At 44.9% G+C, this 16760-nt stretch overlaps 1 protein-coding gene across 1 annotated transcript in view; it reads left to right on the top strand.

Annotated features, from left to right (window-relative positions):
* Positions 1-16760, top strand: part of PRELID2 (PRELI domain containing 2) — a 263904-nt gene that overhangs the window by 146306 nt on the left and 100838 nt on the right. The window contains exon 3 of the mRNA XM_063928118.1: positions 12108-12181. Within this exon, the coding sequence (XP_063784188.1) occupies positions 12108-12181 (74 nt within the window). The remainder of the gene's footprint in view (positions 1-12107; positions 12182-16760) is intronic.

Raw genomic sequence — 16760 nt, forward strand, 5'->3', positions numbered from 1 at the left:
CACTTCCGACCGAGACGCTATGTACTAAGGGGACCCAGTCGCAGCACAGGTGGCTGTGTGACTGGTGCGTCAGTGTTCACTTGGGCGTCTGTGTTCACTATAGGTTCATGGAGAGTCGGTGTACACTAATAGCGCCTGGATCCACTCAGCATTCGCAAACGTATTGATCGATCCAGGAAGCAGGGTTAGTCTCCCTGTATCCCACTCTACTGGGTAGGGGTTATACAGCACTAAGTCTCTATCTACCTTTTGAGTATGAATAGTTGGATAGGTGCATAATGCATATGATTCTGATAATATTACTGTGGTTTCTTTCGCTATGCGTCTGAATTCAGTTAAAACTTTTATAAAGTAATGCAGTAATATGTTTCTCCTACATACTGGAAATGTATCTGTAGTTGATTATGTGCTCATATTGCTTATTATATTAATGTATAACCTGTGAATGACTACTAGTGTGATTGCTGACTTTGTTATAATTCTGTCAGTTTTTCTCTGTCTATTCCGATCCTCAATGCTGGTGCTAAGCAGGGCAGGGACGGATTGTATGTCACTTTAACACATCTTAAAGTGATTACAGTCACAAATTGTATAGTACACTGTGAAAGTGTCTGATTATTTATCATGTCTAAGAGTGGCAAGGGTGAGGAAAATACACTCACAGCAGTACCAACACTCATTTCATGTTTGTCATCCAAAGCTGGGTTAATCTCTCAGGATCTGGTTCAGGATGGGTTGTGTGCAAATTGTTTTAGCTTTCACCAAGGTCTCTTAAAAAATTCAAGGTAGATGCAGGTGCAAGTTGATCCCCCATGGGCTGTGTTTGCACAGACATTATCCAGTTTAGCTGAGTGGATAATTCCAACTTCTGTACCAGGGATAGGTTATACTATTAACCCTTATGTGCAGCATTCCACCTGCAGTTTTTCATTTCCAGCATGGGAAGCAGTAGCCTCTCAACAAAAGCAGGCTGAAAAGCCAGTAGTAAGTGAATCACATAGACACGAAACAACATCCTCACAGTCTACACATGTTTCAGATGAGGATTCATCAGAGGAGGAAGACTCATTATATGGTTCTGCATATGAAGATGAGGAAGAAGGTCTCATCTCAGTAGACATATTTGAGTTGATTATTGCAATGAAAGCCATAGAAGAATCAGCAGCGCCTGTGTTAAAATCCAAGGCACCTGTATTTAAAAGTCCCAAAACAGTTAAGTCTGAGTTTCCAGGATCAGAACAGCTGACGGAAATTATGGAAGAGGCTTAAGAAATTTAGAATTCCTAGGAAATAGAATTCCAATTATCCTCTTCCAGCTGGGGACTGTTTAAAAGGGGAGGTAGCCCCTAAAGTAGATAAGCATGTTATTCGATTAGTGGGAAAATCTACATTACCTCTGCCTTCAACATCATTAAATGATGTCACGGATAGGAGTAGGAGAGTAGATGGTTTGCTGAAAACTGTTCTTTCCCTGTCTGGGGCAATCAATAGAACAGCCATGGCTTCAGCCTGGATGGCTAAAGCACAGGCTGCCTGGGCGGATGCATTGGAAAGTGAAACTTCAATGACATCTAGAGAACAAAAATCCCATGTTGCACATATTAAACAGGCTGCAATGTTCTTAGAAGAGGCAGCCTTGGATATGGCAACTATTGCCTCTCAAGCATCAGCTTCAGCAGTAGCCGCTCACAGAGCAGTTTGGTTACACGCTTGTAAAGCTGATTCAGAATCCAAGAAAGTTTTTACCTTTTACTGGAGATATTCTCTTTGGTAAAGAGTAAACCAGTATTTTGGAGTCAGAAGCAGACTCCAAGAAAGTAAAGTTTCCTTCCACTTACAAATTCAAGCCTAAAATCCCAGCTTTTGGCCCTTTCGGTCTCAAAGAAAAGCAAAAGGAAAAGGTGATGGCAAACAGTCCCAATACAACAGGTCTGGTAAGACTAAAAAGCATTGGGCTACCAGAGGTCCGGCCTCTAAAACGGAAGATAAGCCATCAGCCTGATGGTGTGGGCCTCCACCTGGGGGACCCCAGGGTGGGAGGCCGACTTTTTCATTTTGCACAGATCTGGCACCAGTCTACCATAGATGCCTGGATGCAAGAAGCGGTATCTCACGGTTATGCGTTTGCTTTCAAGAAAAGCCCTCCTCAATTTTTTTTTGTACCAGCCCATCTTTGGTAGAGACGAAGGCCAGGGCTTTGCAAGAGGCAGTTCAGAAATTGCTTCAGTCAGGAGTAATTCCAATTCCTCCTTCACAACGAGGACAGGGTTTCTACTCCAACCTGTTTCTAGATCAGAAGCCAAATGGGTTGTTCCGGTCGATACTCAATCTAAAAATGCTGAACAAGTACATTTGGGTACCTAATTTTCATATGGAGACTCTCCGTTCCATCATTTTGGCCATGGAGCCAGGGGATTTTATGGTGTCCCTGGATATCCAGGATGCTTACCTACATGTTCCTATAGCCCTGTCCCATCAGCGCTATCTCAGGTTCGCAATCCTCCAACAGCATTTTCAGTTTCAGGCTCTACCATTCGGATTAGCCACAGCCCCCAGAGTATTTACCATAATTATGGTGATAATGGCAGCTTATCTCCGTCAGCAGGGGATAAGAATTTTTCCATACCTCGACGATCTTTTAATCCTGTCACAGTCTCAGGAATTGCTTACGTATCATCTGCAACAGACAATAGAGTGTCTGCACAAGCACGGTTGGCTCATAAATTGGGCAAAATCTTCTCTGGTTCCATCATAACGGATGACTCACTTGGGGGCTGTATTGGATTCGAGCCTTCAGAGAGTAACTTTACCTCTGAACAAAATAGCCAAACTTCAGTTAAGGATTCAGGAGCTGCTACACAGTCGAAAGGTATCCATGCACGCAGCAGAAACCTTCCTCAACTCGCGTTTATCAACGAATATGGCAAGCCTATATTCAGTGGTGCAGTGAAAGGAAATTTGACCCCAGGTCTTTCAGAGTTTCCAGAATTCTAGCATTCCTTCAGGCACGAATGGATAAAGGTTTAAGGGTGGCTTCCTTGATAGTGCAAGTGTCAGCACTGACTATATGGTTCCAAAAGAAAATTGCCAACCTACAGGATGTGCGCACCTTTTTCCAGGGAATGCTGCGCATTCAGCCTCCTTTTGTTCCTCCTACAGTGCCTTGGGACTAGGTGCATTGTTATGTCGTCCTCTATTTCTGATTTTTTTTTTTTATCCAGATAGAGCAGTTCTCCAAACTAAATCTGGGTATCTTCCTAAGGTGGTGTCTAAATTCCACCTTAACGAAGAAATTGTAGTCCCGGCTTTTCAAGGGCCGGACCTTTCTACGGGAGATGTATCGTTGGACGTATTCCGTGCCTTAAGGATACTTACCAGTGCTATCAGAAAGACAGATTCTCTCTTTACTCACTACGGATTTCATAAGAGAGGATGGCCTGCTGATAAGCAGACATTGGCAAGATTGCTTCGGATGACGATTTCAGAAGCATATTCTCAAGCTGATCTCCCTGTTCCGGATAATGTCTCTGCTCACTCTACTCGTAAGGTAGGTCCATCATGGGCAGCACAGCGTGGTGCTTCAGCAGAACAGATATGCAAGGCAGCCACATGGTCTTCCATTAACACATTCATTAGACATTATGCCGTTGATACCTTTGACTCAGAGGGTGATGAATTCGGTCGAAGGATTCTCCTGTCCAGTCAGGAGTGTCCCCATCACTAAATTGCTTTGGGACATCCCAATGTATCCTGTGGATATCCTGTGGACCCTGCAGGAGAAATATACATTATGGTAAGAACTTACTGTTGATAATGGTATTTCTCCTAAGTCCACAGGTTCCACAGGGATCCCACCCTGATGCACCTGATTTGAGGATCCTTTTACTTACTAACCTCTTCCTTCTTGTACGGAAGGGTGTGCATGTGTGTTCTTCTCACCTGATTAGGGCTCTACATGATGCTCCTGCCTTGTGCTTTGGAAAACAACTGATTTGTCTGAGCCAGGAGGCGGGGATATATGGACGAGCCCGTTGCATGCTGGGAGGCCGAAAAAGCTTTGACCGTTTGGTGCAAATCCGCTGTCACGCCATCATATCCCAATGTATCCTGTGGAACCTGTGGACTTAGGAGAAATACCGTTATATTTTCTGATGTTTCACCAATACTTTTTACATGCTATCCAATTAGGATTGCCCGTAAAAAAACAGCTTTCCTCACAAAAGCAAACAAGATCAGTAGAACCTGTGTATTTTCGGTAGAAACAACCCCATTTTTGCATGAAAACAGGGATGTTTCCGGGGATTTGGTTTCGCCTGCCTGAGGCAGGTGAAACCAAATCCCTGATAAGCCGTGGCTCACGCTGGCTTACTGTGGCTAATACTCAAAGCAGTGGTGTTCAAGATTATATGGACATTATAGAATGTGAAATGTTATTACCTTATTAATTGGGATATAAGAAAGAAGAGAAGTACTTAATAAAGTTACATAAATGAATCGGTTAAATGAGGCCTGTGCATGACTTTCGGTACTATGGGCCTAATTCAGACCTGATCGCTCGCTAGCAGTTTTTTTGCAGTCCTGCGATCAGATAGTCGCTGCGTACAGGGGAGTGTATTTTAGCAGTGCAAGTGTGCGATCGCATGTGCAGCCGAGCGGTACAACTAAATTTTGTGTAGTTTCTTAGTTGCCCAGAACTTACTCAGCCGCTGCGATAATTTCAGCCTGTCCGGGACCGGAATTGACGTCAGACACCCACCCTGCAATTGCTTGGACACGCCTGCGTTTTTCCACACACTCCCAAAAAACAGTCAGTTGCCACCAACAAATGCCTTCTTCCTGTCATTCAACTTGCAATCGGCTGTGCGAATGGATTCTTCGTAAAACCCATTGCACAGCAACGATTCGCTTTGCAACTGTGCGACGCTCCTGCACATTGCGGTGCATACGCAAGCGTAGTTCTGACCTGATCGCAGCGCTGTAAAAAAAGCTAGCTTGTGATCAGGTCTGAATGACCCCCTATATACAGTACGTTCCTGTTCATCTGTAAATACTGGCTTACAACCAGCGACTCTGGGCAAGAATCATGGATTCATTTCTCTCCTGTGTGAAATTACATGTCACTTACAACATCGTTTTCACATAGAGAAGATTGGTGTGCAATGTGTATACCAGAGAGAATCCAAACTGTCTGCCCTCCCTACACCTTTTTACATGTGGCAGTAGCACTGTTTTTAGTCTTACATAATATGCTAAACTGCTTATTGTTTTCTTTAGTAGAACAAATAACAATACATAATCAAGATATCAGTGGTCTTTTATGTTGTTAGCTGTTTACAACATTGGGGTCTATTCAATTGAAGTCGGGACTGCCGTCTAGTCGGAAAGACTGCAGATTCCGACTTTTTGTGTCGAATCATGATTTGACCTATTCGATGGTATTGCGTTTTTCCGATTTGTAGGAAAAGACGTGGATTGACAGATTAGCCACGGATCCAGTCTCGTTTTTGACAATGTCAATCCAACGTGAAAATAAAGTGACTGCATCACTGCATAGTGACCGCATCCCTGGAATACAGTATTGATATTTAATACTATGGATGGTCTATAGTATAGGCTGTATCAAACATTTAAATAATATAAATAAGTGGTCAGGAAAAGGTTAAACATACCATAATAAATAAATACACAATAATAATAGAACTAGTACTGCACTTTCTAAGCACACATTCTTCCACCTCATGTTAAGATTTGTCTCTTATTCCTGGGAGCTACTCTTTGGTCCATTGCACTGACTGAGGACTCGGAATCACACACACAACAAACTTGGTAGAAGAAGCAGCTACGACTGGGCATGTGCAGCAGCTCCGCTCTGTCCCTTAAACTACATGATGTGGCGCCAGCTCTAGTAATTGCATTATTTACCACTGCTATTGTTGTCATAATTTGAGCCACTTGCCAAGAGGAGGGTATTTCGGGGCAAATGGACTCCCCCACCAGCGTTTGCGTATGAACAGCACATCACAACTATTCAGCTACTTCTCACACCGCATAGAGGTGTGCAGGATAAATAGTGAAGTTAAGCCTACTGTATATGGTAGACTTATGCGCTGCTGAGCACTGCAGCAATGTTCGGTGGCACATGCTGGCAAATTGAATTGCCCCCTTATTGTCCTAAAATGTTCAAGGACAGCAGGAGTAGCCAAGTGTCTCACACAATTTCTTTGCCTTTGGGCAAAATATATTTAAAGTCCCTTGCAATTTTCTCTATCGTCCTAAGTGGATGCTGGGGTTCCTGAAAGGACCATGGGGAATAGCGGCTCCGCAGGAGACAGGGCACAAAAAAGTAAAGCTTTACTAGGTCAGGTGGTGTGCACTGGCTCCTCCCCCTATGACCCTCCTCCAGACTCCAGTTAGATTTTGTGCCCGAACGAGAAGGGTGCAATCTAGGTGGCTCTCCTAAAGAGCTGCTTAGAGAAAGTTTAGTTTAGGTTTTTTTCTTTACAGTGAGTCCTGCTGGCAACAGGATCACTGCAACGTGGGACTTAGGGGGAAAGTAGTAAACTCACCTGCATGCAGAGTGGATTTGCTGCTTGGCTACTGGACACCATTAGCTCCAGAGGGATCGAACACAGGCCCAGCCGTGGAGTCCGGTCCCGGAGCCGCGCCGCCGACCCCCTTGCAGATGCTGAAGCGTGAAGAGGTCCGGAAACCGGCGGCTGAAGACTCCTCAGTCTTCATAAGGTAGCGCACAGCACTGCAGCTGTGCGCCATTTTCCTCTCAGCACACTTCACTGGGCAGTCACTGAGGGTGCAGAGCGCTGGGGGGGGGCGCTCTGAGAGGCAAATATAAACCTTATACAAGGCTAAAAATACCTCACATATAGCCCATAGGGGCTATATGGAGATATTTAACCCCTGCCTGACTGGAAAAATAGCGGGAGAAGAACCCGCCGAAAAAGGGGCGGGGCCTATCTCCTCAGCACACGGCGCCATTTTCTGTCACAGCTCCGCTGGTCAGAACGGCTCCCAGGTCTCTCCCCTGCACTGCACTACAGAAACAGGGTAAAACAGAGAGGGGGGGCACATTAATGGCTATATATATATATATTAAAGCAGCTATAAGGGAGCACTTAATATAAGGATATCCCTTGTATATATAGCGCTTTGTGGTGTGTGCTGGCAGACTCTCCCTCTGTCTCCCCAAAAGGGCTAGTGGGTCCTGTCTTCATTAGAGCATTCCCTGTGAGTTTGCGGTGTGTGTCGGTACGTGGTGTCGACATGTATGAGGACGATATTGGTGTGGAGGCGGAGCAATTGCCAAATATGCAGATGTCACCCCCCAGGGGGTCGACACCAGAATGGATGCCTTTATTTGTGGAATTACGTGATGGTTTATCTTCCCTTAAACAGTCAGTTGAGGACATGAGGCGGCCGGACAATCAATTAATGCCTGTCCAGGCGCCTCAAACACCGTCAGGGGCTGTAAAACGCCCTTTGCCTCAGTCGGTCGACACAGACCCAGACACGGGCACTGATTCCAGTGACGACGGTAGAAATTCAAACGTATTTTCCAGTAGGGCCACACGTTATATGATTTTGGCAATGAAGGAGACGTTACATTTAGCTGATACTACAGATACCGTAAAACAGGGTATTATGTATGGTGTGAAAAAACTACAAACAGTTTTTCCTGAATCAGAAGAATTAAATGACGTGTGTGATGAAGCGTGGGTTGCTCCTGATAAAAAGTTGATAATTTCAAAAAAGTTATTGGCATTATACCCTTTCCCGCCAGAGGTTAGGGCGCGCTGGGAAACACCCCCTAAGGTGGACAAGGCGCTCACACGCTTATCCAAACAAGTGGCGTTACCCTCTCCTGAGACGGCCGCACTTAAGGATCCATCAGATAGAAAGATGGAAGTTATTCAAAAGAATATATACACACATGCAGGTGTTATACTACGACCAGCTATAGCAACTGCCTGGATGTGCAGTGCTGGAGTAGTTTGGTCAGAATCCCTGATTGAAAATATTGATACCCTAGATAGGGACAATGTTTTACTGTCGTTAGAACAAATAAAGGATGCATTTATCTATATGCGTGATGCACAGAGGGATATTTGCACACTGGCATCTCGGGTGAGTGCTATGTCCATTTCAGCCAGAAGAGCCTTATGGACACGACAGTGGACAGGCGATGCGGATTCAAAACGTCACATGGAGGTTTTGCCGTATAAAGGGGAGGAGTTATTTGGAGTTGGTCTATCAGACTTGGTGGCCACGGCTACTGCCGGGAAATCCACTTTTTTACCTCAAGTCACTCCCCAACAGAGAAAGGCACCGACCTTTCAACCGCAGCCTTTTCGCTCCTACAAAAATAAGAGAGCAAAGGGCTTGTCGTACCTGCCACGAGGCAGAGGAAGAGGGAAGAGACACCAACAGGCAGCTCCTTCCCAGGAACAGAAGCCCTCCCCGGCTCCTGCAAAAACCTCAGCATGACGCTGGGGCCTCTCAAGCGGACTCGGGGACAGTGGGGGGCCGTCTCAAAAATTACAGCGCGCAGTGGGCTCACTCGCAGGTAGACCCCTGGATCCTGCAGATAATATCTCAGGGGTACAGGTTGGAATTAGAGACGGATCCTCCTCATCGTTTCCTGAAGTCTGCCTTACCAACCGTCTCTTCCGAAAGGGAGAGGGTGTTGGAAGCCATTCACAAGCTGTACGCTCAGCAGGTGATAGTCAAAGTACCCCTATTACAACAAGGAAAGGGGTATTATTCCACTCTATTTGTGGTACCGAAGCCGGATGGCTCGGTAAGGCCTATTCTAAATCTGAAGTCCTTGAACCTCTACATAAAAAAGTTCAAGTTCAAGATGGAGTCACTCAGAGCAGTGATAGCGAACCTGGAAGAAGGGGACTTTATGGTATCCTTGGACATCAAGGATGCGTATCTACACGTTCCGATTTACCCCGCACACCAGGGGTACCTCAGGTTCATTGTTCAAAACTGTCACTATCAGTTTCAGACGCTGCCGTTCGGATTGTCCACGGCGCCTCGGGTCTTTACCAAGGTAATGGCCGAGATGATGATTCTTCTTCGAAGAAAAGGCGTATTAGTTATCCCATACTTGGACGATCTCCTAATAAGGGCAAGGTCCAGAGAACAGCTGGAGACAGCTTTAGCACTATCTCAAGAGGTGCTAAGACAACACGGGTGGATTCTGAATATTCCAAAATCCCATTTAATCCCGACAACTCGTCTGCTGTTCCTAGGAATGATTCTGGACACGGTTCAGAAAAAGGTTTTCCTTCCAGAGGAAAAAGCCAAGGAGTTATCCGATCTGGTCAGGAACCTCCTAAAACCAGGAAATCAATGCACAAGAGTCCTGGGAAAAATGGTGGCTTCTTACGAAGCAATTCCATTCGGCAGATTCCATGCAAGAATATTCCAAAGGGATCTGTTGGACAAATGGTCAGGGTCGCATCTGCAGATGCACCTGCGAATAACCCTGTCACCAAAGACAAGGGTGTCACTTCTGTGGTGATTGCAGAAGGCTCACCTATTAGAAGGCCGCAGATTCGGCATTCAGGATTGGATCCTGGTGACCACGGACGCCAGCCTGAGAGGCTGGGGAGCAGTCACACAAGGAAGAAACTTCCAGGGAGTATGGACGAGTCTGGAAAAGTCTCTTCACATAAACATTCTGGAACTAAGAGCAATCTACAATGCTCTAAGCCAGGCGGAACTTCTCCTGCAAGGAAAGCCGGTGTTGATTCAGTCGGACAACATCACGGCGGTCGCCCATGTAAACAGGCAGGGCGGCACAAGAAGCAGGAGTGCAATGGCAGAAGCTGCCAAGATTCTTCGCTGGGCGGAGAATCACGTGATAGCACTGTCAGCAGTGTTCATCCCGGGCGTGGACAACTGGGAAGCAGACTTCCTCAGCAGACACGATCTTCATCCGGGAGAGTGGGGTCTACATCCAGAAGTCTTCAACATGTTAATAGACCGTTGGGAAAGACCAATTGTAGACATGATGGCGTCTCGCCTCAACAAGAAACTGGACAAATATTGCGCCAGGTCAAGAGATCCACAGGCAATAGCTGTGGACGCACTGGTAACTCCTTGGGTGTACCAGTCAGTGTATGTGTTTCCTCCTCTGCCGCTCATACCAAAGGTATTGAAGATCATACGGCAAAGAAGAGTAAGAACAATACTAGTGGTTCCGGATTGGCCGAGAAGGACTTGGTATCCGGAACTTCAAGAGATGCTCACGGACGAACCGTGGCCTCTACCTCTGAGAAGGGACCTGCTACAGCAGGGTCCCTGTCTTTTTCAAGACTTACCGCGGCTGCGTTTGACGGCATGGCGGTTGAACGCCAGATCCTAAAAGGGAAAGGCATTCCAGAAGAAGTCATTCCTACCTTGATTAAGGCACGGAAGGAAGTCACCGTGAAACATTATCACCGCATTTGGCGAAAATATGTAGCGTGGTGCGAGGATCGGAGGGTTCCGACGGAGGAATTCCAACTGGGTCGTTTCCTACATTTCCTGCAATCAGGATTATCTATGGGTCTCAAATTGGGATCCATTAAGGTTCAAATTTCGGCCCTGTCAATATTCTTCCAAAAAGAATTGGCCTCTGTCCCTGAGGTCCAGACTTTTGTCAAGGGAGTACTGCATATACAGCCTCCTGTGGTGCCTCCGGTGGCACCGTGGGATCTAAATGTAGTTTTAGATTTCCTCAAATCCCATTGGTTTGAACCATTGAAAAAGGTGGATTTGAAATATCTCACATTGAAAGTGACTATGTTACTAGCCCTGGCCTCTGCCAGGAGAGTATCTGAATTGGCGGCTTTATCTTATAAAAGTCCTTATCTAATCTTCCATTCGGATAGGGCAGAACTGCGGACTCGTCCGCATTTTCTCCCTAAAGTGGTATCAGCATTTCATCTGAACCAACCTATTGTGGTGCCTGCGGCCACTAGCGACTTGGAGGACTCCAAGTTGTTGGACGTTGTCAGAGCCTTAAAAATATACATTGCAAGGACGGCTGGAGTCAGAAAATCTGACTCGCTGTTTATATTGTATGCACCCAACAAGTTGGGCGCACCTGCTTCTAAGCAGTCGATTGCTCGTTGGATTTGTAACACAATTCAACTTGCACATTCTGTGGCAGGCCTGCCACAGCCTAAAACTGTAAAAGCCCACTCCACAAGGAAGGTGGGCTCATCTTGGGCGGCTGCCCGAGGGGTCTCGGCATTACAACTCTGCCGAGCAGCTACGTGGTCGGGGGAGAACACGTTTGTAAAATTTTACAAATTTGATACCCTGGCAAAGGAGGACCTGGAGTTCTCTCATTCGGTGCTGCAGAGTCATCCGCACTCTCCCGCCCGTTTGGGAGCTTTGGTATAATCCCCATGGTCCTTTCAGGAACCCCAGCATCCACTTAGGACGATAGAGAAAATAAGAATTTACTTACCGATAATTCTATTTCTCGGAGTCCGTAGTGGATGCTGGGCGCCCATCCCAAGTGCGGATTATCTGCAATACTTGTACATAGTTATTGTTAACTAATTCGGGTTATTGTTAAGGAGCCATCTTTAAGAGGCCCTTTCTGTTGTCATACTGTTAACTGGGTTTAGATCACAAGTTGTACGGTGTGATTGGTGTGGCTGGTATGAGTCTTACCCGGGATTCAAAATGCCTCCCTTATTGTGTATGCTCGTCCGGGCACAGTACCTAACTGGAGTCTGGAGGAGGGTCATAGGGGGAGGAGCCAGTGCACACCACCTGACCTAGTAAAGCTTTACTTTTTTGTGCCCTGTCTCCTGCGGAGCCGCTATTCCCCATGGTCCTTTCAGGAACCCCAGCATCCACTACGGACTCCGAGAAATAGAATTATCGGTAAGTAAATTCTTATTTTCTTAACCCTTCTTGTTACTTGATTGTTTGGAATTTTTGGTTGCTGGTTGTGTTGAGGGTGTGTGTGTGTGTGTGTGTGCGCGCACCCGCCCTCCTTCATATAATTGTGTACTATATACTTAACGTGAACTTGCTCATCTTTCGTCTTTATTTTCTTTCTTTTTTTCTCTTTGACTAAACAGACCCAGCTACAGGTATTGTGTACAGGCGGAGGATTGCAACTTGCAATAATGTCATTCCATCTATTCTAAGGAAGGTAAGTTCTATTTCTACCTTCATTCAATATTGCTTCCAGCTTTTGTGGGTGGTCCTTCTCTCCCAGACCAAAAAAAAAAGGGAATATTGGGGGTAAATAACAGAGACAAGAACTACTGTAAGGCCAGAATAATTGATTGTATTTTTGGTATAAAGTATACTGGTAAGAACAAGAATTGTCTTTCGCATGACTTTCCATGATTACTTTGATAAAAATGAATGTGCATTTCAGATCCTTCAGCCATTACCAAAACAGCAAAAGGCACAGGCACATACACTGCTGAATGGGTTCCCATATGGGTCCGAAAACTGAAATAACTAAGCTGCTATTATCAATTATTCCAGTTTAGACTTGCTCCTAATTGTAAGTACCCCTAACTGCATAGAGCATTTCTCCTACCCTGTCACTCCTGACTCTCTCTCTGTTCTAGTTTGAGGCAGAATAGTAAAGCACCCACCCTTTTTATTGAAATATTTTTTTTAAAGATGACAAATGTCCGCATAGGGAATGTGCTGATTACATGCAGGAAGGTGTTTTTTTTTGTTTTGTTTTTTTAAAGAAATGAAGAATGTGCTGGAGTAAACATTAGGAAACAAACATGCTCCTGAGAAGGTGGGTGCACACTAGGCAGTATGCACCATGAGCAATATTGCATAGTGTTTGCCCTCCTAGGCCGCCGACATAGTGCATACACACTGTGTGATATCGCGCAGTGACGTCATGCTGCGGCCGGCTCAGATATAGTCAGATTGAGCTGCATGTACAGCCAACAGCGGCGGGGGAGCGCTCGTCGGGTATCGCTCGTAGCATACACACTGGGCGATATTGTAAATGATATCGCTCAGAAGGATAAAAATGAGCAATGCTGTTTACAGTATCACCTAGTGTGTATGCACCTTTATACAAATCAGTACAAATATTGTGATTAAAAAATCATTGTGTAGAACGTTGGCGGTAAAAGAGTGTGCCCAGTATGCTTCAGTGTTGAGTCTTGTAATACATTTATGGATCAATAACCCTCCTTTTCGATTTTTATCTCATTCGCACCCTTGCTGTTTTTCAGGGGCAAATGCAGAGGAGGGTTTGTAAGCCATGCCGCTAGAATTAGCATGAGCAGCATGAGAGGAGCATGCACTTTAAAAGACTACAATTATATATGCTCATTATTAGTCTTTTGTACCTAAATATAAAATAAACCACATCCTCTATTTTAACTGCATTACATGCATACACACAGCACTCAAACACAGGCACCTGGACCCACACACCATCATATCACTGTATCTATTGAGGATAACAGTGCTGAAAAATACACAGAACCATTAATGCTACACAGGGTGAAAAGAAAGACGGTCTTTCTAGCTTGATCAAATTTTGGAAAGATATGTGGACAATTTTATGCTTGCTTAAAAAAGCTCCCCCAATTACAGAAGTTATAATTGCTTAGTGCGCAGGTAAATTTATTTGTGCAGCTTTAGGAGGGGTAAGGTTTCCCTACCTTATAAATGAGGGGAAAAACTCAAACTGTTCCTTGGTACAGTACACTCAAAGTAGTGGTAATATCTATAAGATATATCTTTTAATCGCACCAAGGGACGGTTTCATTTTATAAAATTATTTTTGTGTTTTCAGCATTCATTTTTTGAGTTTACATCAAAACTACAAAGCAAAAGGGGTCCCAAACAAAAATCAGGGAAGCGATGCATGAAAACCGTAGGCCAGGGTACACCATAAATCACATATAAACAAAATCATACTTATAGCAAAGGAACAAATAACATAGCATGGGCAAGCCAGAGTTCCCCGTACAGAAACCGAATCACAAGAGAACTGTAGAAACACATTAAACCAGCAGCATGCGGTTCCAAAGTCACATTAAGCTTGTACCTTAGACACAATAGTTCCTAGGCGCGATACCACTGCTGAACGCTGATAAGCAATCAGATCCTTAGTGGTACATTTACTAAGCAGTGATAAGAGTGGAGAAGTGAGCCAGTGGAGAAGTTGCCCATGGCAACCAATCAGCACTGAAGTAACGTCTATAATTTGCATACTATAAAATGATACAGAGCTGCTGATTGGTTGATGGGGCAACTTCTCCACTGGCTCACTTCTCCGCTCTTATCACTGCTTAGTAAATGTCCCCCTTAGTCACTATTAAAATATACACATTCACATACCTATCTCCAGAGGTGATATTCCCATGGTATACATGAAGCAGTGGCAAAAGGGGATTTGGAGCTATGCTAATCCCAGTAACTCAAAGTAAACACATTGTTCCACTTCAGAACTGGGCATACCCAGAGCAGATTATAAATATTCCCGATGTGACCTTAACTGCGCCAACAGAGTTTAGAAAAGTCCACATTTTATGGAGCTTATCTGTGGTCTAGTACAGACTATGTAGTAGTTTCAGAAAACATTTTAACATGAGATATACTTTTTAAAACAGGTCTGAAAAACAGACCTCCAGTGATGCTCAGAGCAGGACCAGGAGAGGTCAATTTCCCAATTTAGTAGGACAGAAAGTTTCAAAGGTTTATTGTCCCGTAGCATTAGACTGTACCACCAGAAAATACTCCCTTTATACCCGACAGAAAGTAAACCTCTCAAGAATATATTTTGGGGTGGCTGTTAATGATTTGGAGCTCAATTGTAAATTGTAGCCAATGACACAATTGTAGGTATTAATAGAAATCCCTAGAAGAAATCGAGAACGGATACTGAATTTGTGAAAAGGGGAAGAGTATACAAGTATATAAGGGGAAGATGTCACATCTTGCAAAGAGGCTGCAATTCTTTCCTCCAGTTATCTAATCTCAAATTAGGAGTTATATGAGCTTCACCCTCCAAAGTAAGATTAGTAGATGGTAAACTAAAATTATCAGAGCGCTGGACCACTTTATACTACGTGTTGAGGGTGGCTAATACCACCGTGGAATGAGATAATACTTAATTAAGAGGTCCTCTGTACACTCACACAGTATCGCCCCTATTTATCAAACCTTGGAGAGTGATAAATAGCACGGTGATAAAGTACCAAAAATCAGCTCCTAGCTGCCATGTTACAGGCTGTGTTTGAAAAATAACAGTTAGGAGCGGATTGGCTGGTACTTTATCACCGTGCTATTTATCACTGTCCAAGGCTTGATAAATCCGGGCCTAAGTTATTTAATCCAAAGGCAGACTCTTCTTTCTGACTTTTGCAGTCGGGATAGGTGGGTGCTGTGGGCTGGATCAGATGATAGCAGGGGGACGAGCAGCGATGGTTCGCACAATTGCATAGTGGTCCTCAATCAGACATGGCAGCAATCTTTTTTTAGTGATGGAACTGCGAGGCATCGCAAGTGTAGCAGCCACCCTCAAGTTGACAAAGACGTCCACCAAAGCCATAGCAACATGCTCAGCAACTGCATACTCTGTCACAACCGCCATGCAGATGTGAGGAACATCGACTGCCTAAGTACCTCCATAGCTGTGCAGAATGCAGCTGAAGCTGCAATGCTAGTGCCATGTTTAATGTGTACAAGATTGCAGGCGCACGCCCCAAAAAAAACGGTCATAATTCACCTGCGTTTTTGCAGCCACTCCCTGTTACCTCCCCCAAACATCCTCCTCTTGTCTCTCACTCTGCAACTGATTCCTCACTGTGAACAGGATTGCAAATGTACCTTGGTGCATGCGCACTGCGGTTCTGACGCATGCGCAATCTGATAATAGCTCAGTTGTGACACCATCAAAGTTGGGCCAGCATCTGAATGAGGCACTATGATAGCAGCCTAAATGGGTGCTGGACCCAATCTGGGCAAGGAGGATGGGTAAGTGAGAGTGCCAGCTTTTTCTCTCTCACACTGCTCCTTCCTTCTGCTTTCTCTCACTCGTTTGCACTCTCCTGTTCTTCAATTGTTTTAATTCTGTTTCTCCCATTATTATTTCTTTCTCTCTCACTTTTTTAAAATGTATTTCCTAGTTTAATTTGCACTTATTCTCATCACACTTGCAATTACTACTATACATGGATCAGTGTTAGTCTGTTCTACACTACACTACACTACACTACATGTTAACTCTGCTTCTGTTTGGTTGATATAGAGCTTCAAAAAAAATGTTTTATATACTTGTAAAAAAATAATTTCTCTGACGTCCTAGTGGATGCTGGGACTCCGTAAGGACCATGGGGAATAGCGGCTCCGCAGGAGACAGGGCACAAGAATAAAAGCTTTAGGATCAGGTGGTGTGCACTGGCTCCTCCCCCTATGACCCTCCTCCAAGCCTCAGTTAGATTTTTGTGCCCAAACGAGAAGGGTGCAGGCTAGGTGGCTCTCCTGAGCTGCTTAGAATAAAAGTTTAATTTAGGTTTTTTATTTTCAGTGAGTCCTGCTGGCAACAGGCTCACTGCATCGTGGGACTAAGGGGAGAAGAAGCGAACTCACCTGCGTGCAGAGTGGATTGGGCTTCTTAGGCTACTGGACATTAGCTCCAGAGGGACGATCACAGGTACAGCCTGGATGGGTCACCGGAGCCGCGCCGCCGTCCCCCTTACAGAGCCAGAAGAGACGAAGAGGTCCGGTGAAATCGG

This window comes from Pseudophryne corroboree, chromosome 6, assembly GCF_028390025.1.
Source record: "Pseudophryne corroboree isolate aPseCor3 chromosome 6, aPseCor3.hap2, whole genome shotgun sequence".
NCBI lineage: Eukaryota > Metazoa > Chordata > Amphibia > Anura > Myobatrachidae > Pseudophryne > Pseudophryne corroboree.